Consider the following 15,478-nt stretch of genomic DNA (forward strand, 5'->3'; position numbering starts at 1 on the left):
AAAACAAATTGTGTCTGCTGGATCTGTAACTAAGCAGCTGCTTGCTAACATGTAAGACAAATGAACAAATTAAGGTGACAGTATCTCATGTTTGTGTTTCTGTGACAGCTGTATTTGTGGCCTCTGCTGGTCAAAAACCAAGATAGAAGAAAAATTTTTTACGCTGTCTGAACTGTAGCATTACATCAAAGAGAAGGTGTGTGTGTGTGAGTGCTTTTATGTGGTTGTGAGGGAAGTGAGCAGGAAGGGCGGAGGGCTGGAGAGAGACATGAAAAATAACAAGTCTGTTCTCATCATTGGTGGAAAGGGTGACATGAGGTGGGTGGTGGAAAACACAGATCAGTGGTCTTCAAAGTGTTTGTGCAGATGTGTAGGTGTAGCCTGGGAGTGCGCCGTGCTAGCATGACCTTGTAAACTGTGTGTGTGTGTGTGTGTTTGAAGAAAAAAAAAGTGGCTCGGGTGCACAGAGGCAGCTGCTGAGCATCTTGTGAACTTGATTTTCAGTCGAAGATTTAAACACCCTCTGAGGATCAGCTCAGCCCAGACAGAAGATCCATCAGTGAGCGTTTAAATCTGACCATGTGACTCCAATCTCATAACCTACTGAATCTCATTCGACAATATTAGAGCTCAAAATTACAGATCTAAAATAAATAAAGCACAATTTTGCAAAATGAAATATGATTTTGCGACAGTACAACCTATTTCTCATATTTAACAAACAAATTTTGGTGAGTAGTTGGGGAGAAATTTCATATTTCCACTACAGCTGCCATATTTTTTTCTGTCTGAGAATAAAAACAAAGCGCAGTGATATAATCTCTCCCTCACAGGTGTGGGGAGAGTTCATGCTGAGAGCTGCCAATCATTTCTTCAACAGTTTCTTGGGAGTGACATTTGTCTCAACAGCAATGACAGATGCAATATTGTGGGCTGGGTTTCCAAGACAAACAACATACTTTGGCAGTCGTTTGACACACTGTCACACACACACACACACACACACACACACACTTACCTTGCAGTAAATAAAGAGCCAGCAGTAAGAGGAAAATGGCTCTGGATGTGACCTGGATCCACCACCGATAAAAGAACGGGAAGAAGACGACTCTGACGATGCCTTTCCTGGTCAGTGACGTCCACGGACTCTCTGGTTTGGCTTTGGCAAACGCCGAACCTGAAGAGGAAAAGAATAAACAAACACACACTCTTAGCTTAATGAGAAAAGCTAATTAAGGTAAATGACTTGTGAGCAGAAAGCCCATCACTTAGTACATCCTGGAGTCACAGTGGAGCCGTGAGTTTTATCTTTTAATCTTTTGCTTCCTCCTCCTCTGACTCCTTATCCATACCCCCCTTTCTTTTTTTTAGATCTTTCTCTACTTCAATCCATCCTCATCTCTTTACCTTCCTCCGTTTTCTCTCCATCTTCCTGTGCAATGAAATAACAATGAGGAGAAATTTGACTGATCCGATGAATAATTGAAAGTGTGATGAATATGAGACAGATGCACAGATAGAGAGCGGGAGGAGAGAACAGGCAAGGATTAACAGTGGCAGGAGGTTGGCACGGAGATGCTGGCATCTCAGGTTCGTGCGTGTGTGTTATGTTGATGTCACTGAGCAGACAATGTCGTTTGTCCCATGACTTTAGGAAGTGTGTTAAGTATCTAATTATCCTGACAGAAAGAAAGGGTGTGGACACACACACACACAGGTTTCTCACCTCTAACCAAGTCCACGTCTATAAGATCTGGTTTGACATGTCCTGTCTTCTTTGGCTTGTTCCTCAAGCCCTGCAGGGGGAGACAGAGAGACAAAAGTCAGCGCCACACACACACAAAAAAAAAAAAACAAAAAAAAACAACAAAGTGAGATGAGTATTGCACATAAATTCACACACACATTTCTACAGGAACTCAGCTGCAGGAGGCTTCTCGTGCACTTTATGCCTTCATAAACACACACACAAACAAACTCAGTGTTTGAGGAGGCACACCGTGCATTCAGGCTCACACAGCTACTGGCTCTGTTCTCTATTTCACAGCATGTACATTTACACACATCTACCACATTTATCTCTACATTTTCAGCCACGTCTGACAAACACATTCCTTCACTCTGATGCACTGACTCGGCCTGAATGTCGAGTTTCATGTGCTGCTTTGCAGGTGCTGATGAATTCAGACGAAAAAAGCAAAAAAGTCCCCAAAGACCTTTCAGTCCTTGAAACCAGCTGCGTCATTTCAAAGAAGTGTGTTACAGCGCTCATTCATCCCAGTGAGGTTTACTGTTATAGCTCCCCTGTGGCACCCTGACTTCCTGTGCCAACCAGTCACTTCCTCCTATGATGCATACAGTGTGTGTGTGTGTGTGAGCTCGTGAGAGAGAGAGAAAGAGAGAGAGAGAAAGAGAAAGAGAGAGAGAGAGAGAGAGAGAGAGAGAGAGAGAGAGAGAGAGAGAGAGAGAGAGAGAGAGCTCTCTCAGCAGTGATGACAAACCCTACAAAAACTTTACCAGTGAGTATAAACGACAAAATTCACATGCGTTTGTGGTGTATGACAGTCTGTCTGGGTGAGTGACAAAGAAGGCAGTAAATACAAATGAACATGGTCTGTACTGTGTGTGTGTGTGTGGACGCACATGTCTTTCTACGGTTGTGTGGACAAAGTCCTCAACTTCAAAGGGCTCTTTGAGGGTTAAGACTAAGGTTTAGGGTTAGGGAGAGGATTAGGCATTTAGTTGTGATGGTTAAGATGATGACGCATTAAAGCACATAAAATATTTATAAAGTAATTTGCTATATAATGTCTGATATATTTATTTTAATGCCGGCTATTACTTGATCAGACATTTCCTCATTTTAACCAAAACGTTACCAAATGTCTCTGCCTCGTCTTATCTTGTGTTTAATCATTTAACATTTGAGAACTCCAGCTTCTTCAGGTAAAAGAAAAAAAATCCAAACAGACAAAATATAGAAAAAAGTATTGACCAGTGCCCAGCGCTGTTCACAGGTTTTCATTATCTGTGTACGAGAGGGGAGAAAATCTTAACAAGTGCTTTCAAAGCTTCCAAATTCTGCAGATTTTAAGGATGTGTGACATACTGAGCAGAGTGCTGTTAAAGCACACAAAGCTGTCCACTTGAATCTGACTGCTTCGTGCTAATATTTACACACAGGCCACAGGAGTTCTCTGTTATCAGTAAATGGCCCGATACAGAGGCCTGATGAAGGGCCTTATCTTTAAATAACAACCAACGAGCTAATACGCTGGATGTCTTTGAGCATGTTGAGCGTGAGAAACAGAGGAGAAGAGCAGGACAGTGAGAGAGTGTGTGTGTGTATGAGTGAGTGAGTGAGTGAGTGCAGGGCTAAAAAAGAAGCCGATCAATAGCTTCCTCTTGGCAGTGGATTTACTGCAGCAGTATAGTCCTTCACAAACATCTCGCCCAGCCACAGCTCTCTTATCTCTGTGCTATTCATAGCCGCTTATCTTTATAAACTAGTTTATCCTCCAGTTACAAGTTATGATGCTGCCACAGAGAGCGACTGTCACAACATGTATGAATTCCACTCATTCATCAATCAGAGCTGAGGAAATCCTGAAGAGAAAAGTGTTTAAAACTTTTAAATTCTTTTATAAAGGCTGATTTTCATTCATGATCGTCCTCAGCTGAACTATTTGCTACACACCTGACATGGTACACATTTAAATGTGATTTAACACTAATTTAAACCAAGCAGGATTTACTGTAGTGTCCTGTCCGTACCAGCAGGTGGTGACTGGTTTTCTTCTGCAGAGTTTTAAACCTTCTTAACTACAGAAAGCTCACTGATAAACTCATATACCGCTGTGTCAGACTGTGTTTGTGTTTTTAAGAATTACTTTCCAATGTGTGCTTCTAAAAAGCAAACCCACTTTATCATTCACAGTAGCCCGAAAAATCTTCATTTTGTCAATTTGGGTTCCTTATTATGCTTTAAAAATATCAGGACTTGAATATTTCTTGTCTTATTTATTTTTGCAAAGTTAGAGATCAGAAGGGAAACAAAAGAGGAGCTCCTAATCCTGTTGATCTCTCTCATCGGTGTGAGACCGATAAGCCCAGTACACCTTTCTGTTACTAGACATCAATTATACTTTTGCAAATTAAAATTTTGAATCCAAAGAGAGTGATAGGGGCGTAAAACAGCAGCTGTATTTTCTTTTAAACAAAGCACAGGTGCCAAAATAGTCAGTATAATAAGAGAAGTAGACAATGCCTCTTCCTGCTTCTAATAAAAGGACTCCAACTCATCTTGCAGATGTCTGAGATGCCATAGACTTCTAAGAACGATTAGTATCTAAGGTTTTTTAGAAGCCCATAAACAATATAATTAACACCTCATAGGTGTGAGGAGGTGACACATTATGTATCTATACCAAGCTAAGAAAAACTGTGATGTTTACTTGACAGGCCACAGCGCTGAGTGAGTGAGTGAATGTGAGTGTGAGTGTGAGTGTGTGTGTGTGTGTGTGCGTGTGCGTGTGCGTGTGTGTGTGCGTGTGGACTTTGAGCTCATTAAAGAAAGTGTCTCTCACCTCTCTGTTTACAGGACAAGAGATGCAATATGAGGGAATGAGGGTGGCAGAAGTAGAGACGGGAACCTCTTCAACCCAAAGCAACACACTAAAAAGTAAACACCATTTTTATATCTTCTGTCACCGTGAGTAACTTTACAACTGAACGTAATCCTGCCCTAAAAACACTTTAAGGGGCCTTATGAGATCCTCGAACCCCACTTTGAGAAACTCGGACGTAAAAGAGAGTCCCTCATAAAATATGAGAAGGGCAGAATGAAGATGTCCTCCTAAAAAGGTCAAAGGTGAAGACGCTCTAATTACCACTAATCTGGACCGCGTGGGTTTTGCTTCGATGCATGCCCTCATACAAGCACACACACACACACACACGCACACACACACAAAATCAAACAATATCATCCCTCTGACCTCTAAAAGTGATATTATGAAGCAGTGCAAAAAAGGTCGACTATAAAGTATCGTATTAGTATCAACCATAAGGTAAAGTGTGCTCCTTATCAGTGTACAGGCCAGTGAAGACAGAAGACTTAAAGCAGAACTCCACCGGCTGCAAAAAAATCACTTGAGCCTCGTAGAAAGAAGTGAGTTTACCACACGTCTGTAGCCTGCTCCTCATCTCTAGTGGATTCTAGCAGCTTGAGGCTACATTAGCTGCTACTAGTATAACCCAGCTAAACTTGGTCAAATTGCACTGTGGGTAACGTAGGTGCCAGGTTTTGTCATGGAAGAAGAATGGGTGGAATTAAAATTGGCAAAGGATATCTCTAATTCTGCTGCATCAGTTTAGATCATTTTTTAACGGTTCATCTTGACTCATACAATGTCAGAGGGCAGTGACGCTAAATTGGTGGACAACAACTTCCTAAATCTGACCACTTAGAGTCAAAGTGACGCAAGGAGACGCCTGTTTTTCTGGCTCCAGAGCAATCCCTCTCTGCAGTGTCTCCACTTCCTTACTGCTGGTTTTTGGTTTGATATATTGACATTAAACAGAGGCAGATATCATAGTGCATGAGTTTGCACCTAAAAAGTGATGATGCAGCAGCGGCAAGGGACTTCCTGCATCACACATCGCAAAAAACATTTCGTGACTGAATGAGTGTTGCAGGAGGAAGGACGTGAGAGTGCATGTTAATTCATGCTGAGTTCATGTTCAGCTGGAGGCCAGGATTGTACTGTCCTACCTAAACTTATGTCTGTTCCCACAGCACAGCACTGACCGGTCACAGAAGTGCAGCCATGACCCTGATCTGGTTTATGTTTGGACAAGCGTCTTGTTCTGGGTGAATCTTTGATCTGATCTGACCTTCAACAGGCTTGTGTCACAATTTTTTCAACTCACAGCTCGGTTCCCTCGGTTCTCTACAAATTAACATTGGCTGCAGTTTGACTTCTGGTTAATACAGCTACAGTGTGAACGCAGAGGTGGGGTTAATACACACGCCAGGATTTGACATAGCAACTGAACTGAGCAATCAAATCAACCAGCCACAAGTCTAGTCATCTACAGCGTGGGCGAGCACACGTGCACTGTGGGACAACAGGAGGGACGCCCTCCCCGCTGAATACTCACCAGAGAAATAAACTGCAGAGAGGAGGAGGAAGGAAGAAGGGATGGAGACGGAGGTGGAAGTGAAGAGAGGAGAGATGGGCAGGTGAAACCCCAGCCAGGAGGGCAGAGAGCAAAGAGTTAAAAAGGAAACACTGGAAAAGAACTAGCGGCATTGGTGAGAGGCAACCAAAACAAGATAAAAGGAGGAAGAGAGAAGAAGATGGAGGAGTGAAAGCCAAAGAAAGAAGAGATGTTTTGAATAAACAGAGCATTGAAAGAAAACACAAACAGGGAAATGAAAAAAAAAAAACGTACAGTGAAGTGACAGAAACATGGAGTAAACAAACAATGGATCAGACTTACCTTTATTTCTCTCTGTTCCACCGATTTCTCCCAAATCTGTTGGTCATAGGCGCCAATCTGAAAAAACAAAAACAAAAACTGATGAATATACTGATGAAATATAGAGATAAGACATCAACAGAAACTCGGCATAAGGTTTTAGTTTCTATTTGCCCTCTTGTGAACACAGTATTTTAGGAAGAGGACTAATGATCTAAACCACGATAAAAGATCATTCAACTCACAACGAAGCTGAGGTTCCACTAAAAAACTTTAATGTCAGCCACAGTGAACAGGACAATGTTTTTCATATCCCATACTTTTAAAAAAATAAATATATATTTGTTTAAAATATAACACTGTAATTCCATTGCTTTTCCTCCTGAACTGTCATCTCCCCTTCATTTTCTAAGCTGCGTCATTATTATTTAAAGCCAAATTATATCCTCATTACATCGGATTTTCAAGATTGTGAAGTGTCTGCAAAAAACACATCATTATGGTTAGCGTTTTGTTTGTGTGGGAGTGCAGGATTTAAAACTCTTGCGGCACAATTGGGAGCTGTCATGGTGGCATAAAACATTTTTAGAGTCACAGTGCGGATAAATCTGATTGTGAGTCAGTAAATTTGTAATTGTTTCGCCATAAATTCACCCTCAGACACGCACGGAGAACTGGGTTTGCACAGGATGGAGTCAAAGATATGCTTACAAACACAGCAAGAGGCTTTGTTCACAGCAGACGTGTTGGTAAAGCATGGGTGTCATATACACTCTATGTAGCTTTAAGATCATAAAAACCATTGTATTCAACGTCATTTGACAATAATATATTTTCTTTATCAGTTTACACTGAGTGTGTGAAGACCCCATGTTTTTATGGCTTCACCGTTTGGGAATATTCTTGAGGTCGTCTGTATCATTTCATTCACATTTCCCCAAAATTCAGTTTCTATGTTTTGTTTTTATTCATCTTTTGTTTTTATTTAGCATTACACATTATTTGTACTGTCATTTGAAGTGGTTTTAAACTAAGTTTAACAACCAAACCTGCTGAGTAGATCACACTTCGATACAACAAGCGCCACACTATATCTACATTGTGTGTCTATTTTCACCGTCTCTTTTTCTCCTTTATTTACTCTGGACCTCTTTTCTTTTTTCTTTGTTTCTAAATTAGAGTTAACAACCCGTGAAACTGGTCCAAAAGGTCAGGTTCAGCTGGAGGGCAGTTCACAAGAAGCCTCTCTGACAAGATGAACGTGTCCTAAAGCCAGTATTTATCATTGTCACACACACACTCTGAGGAAACTCTTGCAGCACCACCTGTCACTGTCACAGAGAACACTGGGATCAATAGACCTGCAGAGAGTGTGTGTATAAGTGTGCTTATGAGGCTGCTGGAGTGGTTAATATAATACAAGCTTATGGAGCTCTGTAGAAATGATTAGAGACACATGACGGGCAGAAAGGAAAACAGACAATGATACGGAGTGTTGTTACCGTGGGAACAAGATATATTTGTACCTTGTACAGACATCTGACCTGGGAAAACATGTACAAACGCACAAAACAAACACAATCCCAAGGTCAAACTGTACTAATTTCACCCTGCCTGTGTTGCCAGTGTCTTATTTCTCCTTCTTTTTAATCCACACAGTCACAATTAGCAGATAAAGCTACGCTCTGACTGCTGAAAGTCAAAGAGATGCTAAAGTAGCACAGTTTGGTTGCTTCTTCACACAGTGTGTGTGCTTCAGAGACATAAGAGGATCAGCTGATGATCTGAGCTCAGCCGATCAGCGTATTCATGTGAGAAAGCCTGTGTGCGTGCGTGCACGCGTGTGTGCAAGGCGTTAAGTCTGGGTCGCCCTGCGAGCCTGCCAGTGGAAACTCTACATCTTTAATGGGATTTCATTAAACATGGATAGAAAGGGAGGAAGACAGAGGTCAAAAATGAGGAAAGAACAGGAAGAGGAGAAGAAGACGACTGGAAGATCTGAGGATGGAGAGAAAGTGTTGATGATGTAGGTTAAAGAGGAATTTTTTCTTTTCTTTCCTCTCTTTTTCTCCACATTTTTCTTACAACAGTTACATGAACAAAGCAGACATTGATACTTGGCGTGCCACTGTTTTTTTTTTTTCTAAATGTCTAATCAGTCTACATAACAGTGTATCTCTATACTGATTCCTGAACTAAGACCAATAATCTGTATTTGTGCCATTACACGGTGCACACACCAGTCCTGATGACTCAACAACCAGATACCAGCATGACATGTGGGTCAGGCTGTGCGTCACACAGCTTTTGACTTTTTATTGCACTTTCAATGCTTTGCTTTCATCTTGAAATACAGTTTTTTTTATTTTTAACTGCAGCATGTGGCTGTCACAGCATCACAAACCAGCAGGGCACATTATTCCATCATTTCCAGGTGAAATCAAAGTAAATCTCATCCAACTTCCAAGCACAGCCTGTGCAAACTAATTCAACTTTTTCACTGTAACTTGTTCAGTCTGCAAGTGGTTAAGTCCAGAGTTTAAGTCGTTGCATATTTTTCATATCACCCTGTCTGAGAAAACAAAAGTATTAAAAGTTAAACAGAGGCTGTTTTATTAAAGACTTTGACTTGACATAAAACCTCCACAAACCTGGAACAATTCGAGAACGTGAGGGTTCTTACTGTTCTGCTTATTAACAAAAGAGCATTAGTTTAGATGATGAAAACAATGATGAAATTCTTAGTCTTGTGTTATGGATATAAATATGGGCAGCCCGCATGGTCATAAAAGACACCACAAACATAGTACATTCTTAAATTATACTACATACATGTATATGATATTTATAAACCATAATTAATTGCAACATTTTACACAAATGAAAGTAAAACTAACGTGAACGAGAAGGAAATTTGAACATCTACGGTTGAGTGACAACTGGGCAAACGCCACATGCCGAGGAGCATGAGGGGATACGATCAAAAGATCCAGAACAGCTGCTAAATGGACCTTGTGGTGAGGCTGTTTTTGTCAGAACTCCTAAGTCATCATAGTATGTACAATAAAGAATAAAAATAGTCTTAATTAATACGTCTCCCTGCTGCTGTGAAACAGACAACAGGAATTAACTGTATTGTCTCATTGACTACATTAAGGCACCACAGATTACTGTTCTATTTATTTAGCAAAATAAATTCTAATTCTCAAAATCTGACATGATAATTGAGCTGTGACTTATTGACAAGAGGTAAATGTGGATCCTGTGGCTCCATCAGAGGAGAACGACTGTCCTGTTCGGAGCACTGGAATACATTAAACATCTGACTGACTGATTTACTGTGTGACATTTGGGCTGACAGCTGATTTTCCACATCACTCAACCTATTAAAAAAAAATATATATATATACACACACACACACAGATTGGAGAGGATATTGAGTACATGTGGAGGACAGCCAGAGGGCAAACATGACCAGACTATGGAGCAGAGAGATAAAGGAGGAGAGAGGGTGTAGATAAGGAGGAAGGTGGGGATGGAAAGAGGAGTAATTTCAGACACACACATTATCTCTCTCTCTCACTCTCACACACACACATAACACACCCCTCATCGCATCATGGAGTAGTGAGGTAACCGATCTGACAGGGTGGAATTAACTGCACTGTAAATCCTCTTACACACTCTCATCCTTACATCACTATCTGTTTGTTCATCTTCTCTCCAAACAAATTCATTCTTAGGTAACAACTCCCTTAAATTAGAGTTCCTCTGTTTATCTCTTGCTCTAGCATCATGTCCATCTACAAACGACACAAACTCAAAATGAAATAAAACCTGACTTCAGCAGCTGTCAGGGGTTAAATATTCTTGGTCTTGGTCAAATGACGATCTGAACCTCGGTGATTTCACTGAGGAAAATCACACAGTCAGAGCTCAGCGATTTGACAAGCGAATCGAGAGCTGCGAGAGCACCAGAAGGGAAGATGGTGAGGCCAAGTGTGCCGCTGCAGCAGTGCTGGGGGTCACCATGGCGACGGATGGAGGGACGATCCAGGCGGAGAGAGGGAGAGAGGGATTATGTTGGCGAAGCAATGGAGTTATATAACAACTGCCTCTGCAGTGGAGGGGGTATTACGCGTACACACGGAGAGATGCTCGTTTACAGGGGGATGGATGGTGGAGCGGTTTTAAGTGTGAGCCTACAGCAGACAGGCATTCATAAGGTTTAACACATTAACACACACATTTCAGCTGCGAACAATGGACATTGTTCAGCGGCGTTCACTGCTGCCATTTATCTGTTATCTGTTATTATAGACAAGCTGGGGTTCAAGTGGCATCAAGCTAAAAGGGACCTGAGTGTCAGATACAGGAGGAGTGTGTTGGCTTTTCAAATACACACTCCATTTGCTCAGCTCTGACTGGCTGACTTTAAACCTAATCCATATTTATATAACATTATAATTAATAATTATATTTAATGACTGTGTGTAAATGTGAGAGGTGTCATTTGAAGTGGTGAACCCACAGAGATGGAGCATTTTAGCATCTTTAAGCTCATTGTTTTGGACCCACAACTTTACAATCATGGTTCACTCTCACCCCTCTCATGGAGTAGCAGTTTGTAAACCTCTGTACTCTAAATTGTGAGACTGACTGCAAGGGAAAATCCATAAAGGTGTGGATGACCACCAAATAAATAAATACATAAATTCATTAATTATTTTTTTTAAAAAAAGGGTTCAGTGACTAAATGAATGACAGGGAACTGGGGTCAGACAGCTGGTTGTGGCGTGCAGATTAACCCCTCTGCTGTGTTTTCACGCAACCATGGCAACAAACACAGAGGTGTTGCTGTCTGTAGAGTGTGAGTAAGGTCTATTTTCAGCTCAGACAGGTGTGCGTGTCAAATGTTAAAATCTCCTTTTAGCAGCCACAAACACATACGTAACATTTAACAAGAGGAAAATGCGATGAGTCTTTTTTTTTTTTTTTTGGCTTTGCCTAATGAACGTAACACGATATCTAAAGGGAGGTTCAGTGATGATCAGGTTAAGGCCCCAACAGCTCTAATAGAGCAAACAAATGTGAATCAACCACAGCCCTGTGTGTCTGTTTTCATTCTGGAAAGCTGAGATCAAATTAAGAGTAAAAGCAACAACTATCCAACTGTGACTGGCTGTTATCCACAGAACTGCACTGTGTGTCCTGCAGCTCAACCCTTTCGACAAACTACACATATATCATTATATGACATATGATGCTACTTGCTAATTTATGTGTGGTCTTCTCAGTTCTAAATATGACCACGTCCTGTAACAATTCTGCTGAGTGCATCAACAAGGCAAGGCAAGGCAAGGCAAGGCAACGTTTATTTATATAGCACCATTCGTACACAAGGTAATTCATAGTGCTTTACAGATTACATTAAAATCATAGAATAAAAGTAAATCATATAACATTAAGATCATAAATAACAGAAATATATTAAAACATTGGAGCAAAAAAAAATTTTAAAATAGTAAAATAATTAAATAAGAGTGCAGTTAAGACAATTTAAGAGAATGCTTCAGTAAACAGGAGTGTTTTCAGGCCTGACTTAAATAAACTGAGTGTTTGGGCTGACCTCAGGTGTTCCGGAAGTTTATTCCACAACAGAGGATATTTACTGATCCTATAAAGTCATTAACATCCAAAGATCTCGCCCACATACCAAGGATATGAACTGTGTCACTGGTATCTTAAAAATAGGCCTTAAACCCACCACACAAATAAGCCATAAGCTGATTTATGACTGTAACTTTTAATATGTAATTGGTATCTATGTTATGCAACCATAGCCTACATACCAGTCAAGCAGGTTATGTTTAAAGACAAAAATAAAGCTGAATAATCTGACTTAAAAACAGCTTCCTACTTGACAGCAGCAAACAGTGTCAGACATAAAAAAAAGAAAAAGTCTGTCTGTATTGACTACATGTGTCTTCACGGTGACATGGGCTTGGCATGGCACTGTGGTCAGAAACAAACAAAAAAAAGGCAGCCTGTCTTCAGACCTAGCCTGACTGAAAATGCAAATCAGGGACTTTCCAAACCAAAGCTGTCCCATTTGTTTGGAGCATTTCCATCATTTCTGTAGTTTCACTTATTTAAAATCAACAGAAAATAGCAAATTGCACGTGAGCAGTGCACTTTACTGGGCCGGTACACTGAAATAAAAAACATACATATACAAACGTACGAAAATAGCTTCTAAGATAACCGTCTGAGATTTCTATTGCCATTCCAATACCATAGACATGCATATAATTTTGTTTGTGGTTTTCACAGCATTTAAAAAAAAACCCATTTCTTCAACCTCCATTGTACTGGGCTGGAAGCAGAAAGGTCAGAAGCAGTTATCTCAAAACTTCAGCAAATAAAAATCAAAGCTGCATGCCAGAGGTGAGTGGGTGGGGGTGGTTCATAGCACTCACACTGATTCCATCACAATGACAGCATCTACAACATAACACAGTACTGCACCACTCATGTAAGCCAAGGCTGCAAACACACACACAACAACTTCCCCCCATGAGGCCTGTCAGGAGCCTTAAATAATCTCATGAGGGCAGTGAGTCTTTATCTGGCAGGATTTCTGGTGTTTGCTGAAAGCCAAACCTCCAAGTATCTTTCGCTTTCTTGTATTTTTAGCAAAGCCAGAACAAGACAGAATATAATATGAACCTGTCTTTGCCCTTCAGGGCTGGTCTTTTAGCTGTGCTATTGGCCACTTTCATATCCCAGGACCAACAGAGATAGTAGAAATGGCAAAGATAAATAAAATCTTCTTGTCCTGGTGACTCACACTGCTAAGACAATAAAACCTTGGTTATGACGCAGAAAATCCACAAACATGATTTTTAATGGAGCTTCTGTGTCAGATCTCATTTACATTCAAAAAGTCAGGGAAAAAAAAAACTCCCAGACAGTCAGGCAGGTGTGATCTGCTCCACTACAGGGTTTTTATTCAGTCATGACTCAGTGGTTGCCGTCACTGGCATGCCTCTGCCCAGACAAGCTTTTAATCCAGTTTCTTAGAATAATCTTATGGCTCTGTAGATTTGAAAAGGGCTAATTGAAGGCATAAAACCTTTTAAATGTTTCCAGCAATTAAATTTGGGAAGAATTTAAGAACCAAAATAAAGAAAGAAAGCTGGGAAAACTGGAAGAGTAGTGTTTATGAGTTTAGGCCGCTAATTAAAGTCAGTAACTTCTCAAGAATCATTGTCAGCGTCATCTGATTCTAGTGAAAGCTTATGTTTCCGTCTCCATCTGCCAGGTGCCAGCAGAAGATCAGAGAGACTGATGAAAGACAAAGATGAAGGCAGACAGAACCGTAGAGAGAAAGAGGTTGTAGAGGAAATAATAGCAGGCCAACAGACAGGGCAGAGAAGAGACAGACGGGGTCATAACGACAGAAAGACAGGTCTGTGAGGACAGGGAGCTGGGCAGGCAGACGGAGTGTAAGCTGAGAGCTACAAAGGGGGGCAGCGCTGGAGTCCAGCAGAGGATCTGATATCTGAGACTATGGAACAAGAAGACACACAACACCGGGACGGTCTCGCACTGCACCGAGTGGGCCCGAATCAACTGCTGCTGCTGACAGCACTGAGGAGTTCACTGCCAAAACACTGGTGGATCAAAAAGAGTCTGCACACTCACAATATTATAACGCTTTTTGTGACTCTATATCTTCAGTTTCCTTTTTAAGGCAGGAAAATGGACAAAAGCTAAGCCGTGCTCTGTGTGTGCCACAGAGCTAGACCAATAAATCCAACAATAAATCCGTATTAGCTTACTGCAGTCATATCAGGAGGGTGTATATGTAGGCAGGTAACTAACAGGAAATTGCTGCTGTAAAATGCTAATGATATGTTTCAGGTTAATATAGAAAAGCACTACCGTGTCTGCCGGAGACCACTGACTGACGTATTCTTTATTTTTGAACTGTAAAATTTCTGTCTCAGTGACACACACTCAAATATTGATATCAGGTTCAAAAATCCATACAGAGCAAAACCAGAAACATTAGAAATTGAATGTAAAAAAAAACTAAACATTGCTGGGTGTTTTGCTTTGAACTTGTTAACTTTTACAATACTTATATGAATATAACTTTATTTTTTTCTCGGCTGCAAGGTTTTTGTCTTCTACTTTTAAAAAACATCAAAATGTCATCATTAAGCACCTCTAAAACAGTGAAGACACACTCTGTAAGCAACACTTTCTGCCCATTCAAGGTTTAAATACTTGTAGAGCAGTAAAACAGGACACATTTTGTAGTATGAAATGAACTTTAGGCAGATTTGGCATTACTTTTTCTCAAATACCAGATATCTCATTGTAGGGAAACATTCTTCAGCATACACATGTACATTACATATTATCACCTGTAAATTTCTTATCAGTAGATGATTTTGTTTAGAGAGAGAAGGAAATATACATGCAACAAACACAATGTACAAATGCAAAAAAAGAATGGCACCTTACCTTTTTCTGGTACCACACCACAGCATCTTTTACTTTGGAAGCCATTTACATTTCCCTTCTCCCCGCCTAGGGCATCTTAGACTGAAAACACAAAGCACAGAGCGAGAGAGAGAGAAAGAGCACTGTCAGTGATGGAGTAATGAGGCGTCAGAGAGGAGGACTTAGGTCTATATACCTGGTAGGCAGGTGTGTCTTGACAACACAGGAGAGAGGGAGGGAGAGCGGCTCACTCGCACACCCACACCTTTATGCTGATTTGAATGAAGGAGTTCACTCCACCTTTTCTTATACATAAACACACAGACACAAACACACTATTTGTGTCTCCTGTTTTCATCATTTTGCACCTGAGTGACACACACACACACACACACTGTGGAGATAACAAAGGGATCCCTTTCAGTTGTTTGGGTGTGAGCGGTGTTTAGCCTACGAGGAAAACGAACACGCACATTTTCT

General features: G+C 40.8%; 1 protein-coding gene across 3 annotated transcripts in view; it reads right to left on the reverse strand.

The window, feature by feature from the left end:
• LOC121176035 (protein PHTF2-like) overlaps nucleotides 1–15,478 on the reverse strand; it is a 37,904-nt gene that overhangs the window by 9,982 nt on the left and 12,444 nt on the right. For 2 of the 3 annotated variants that reach the window (XM_041029967.1, XM_041029969.1), the window contains exons 3-7: nucleotides 15,020–15,100; nucleotides 6,505–6,561; nucleotides 6,163–6,174; nucleotides 1,727–1,796; nucleotides 1,019–1,177 (exon numbers count right to left, since the gene is read on the reverse strand). In XM_041029967.1, coding sequence (XP_040885901.1) covers nucleotides 1,019–1,177; nucleotides 1,727–1,796; nucleotides 6,163–6,174; nucleotides 6,505–6,561; nucleotides 15,020–15,064 — 343 coding nt within the window. In that variant the 5' untranslated portion in view covers nucleotides 15,065–15,100. The remainder of the gene's footprint in view (nucleotides 1–1,018; nucleotides 1,178–1,726; nucleotides 1,797–6,162; nucleotides 6,175–6,504; nucleotides 6,562–15,019; nucleotides 15,101–15,478) is intronic. The other variant, XM_041029968.1, reaches the window with a different exon arrangement.

The sequence above is a fragment of the Toxotes jaculatrix genome, chromosome 22, assembly GCF_017976425.1.
Source record: "Toxotes jaculatrix isolate fToxJac2 chromosome 22, fToxJac2.pri, whole genome shotgun sequence".
Classification (NCBI taxonomy): domain Eukaryota; kingdom Metazoa; phylum Chordata; class Actinopteri; family Toxotidae; genus Toxotes; species Toxotes jaculatrix.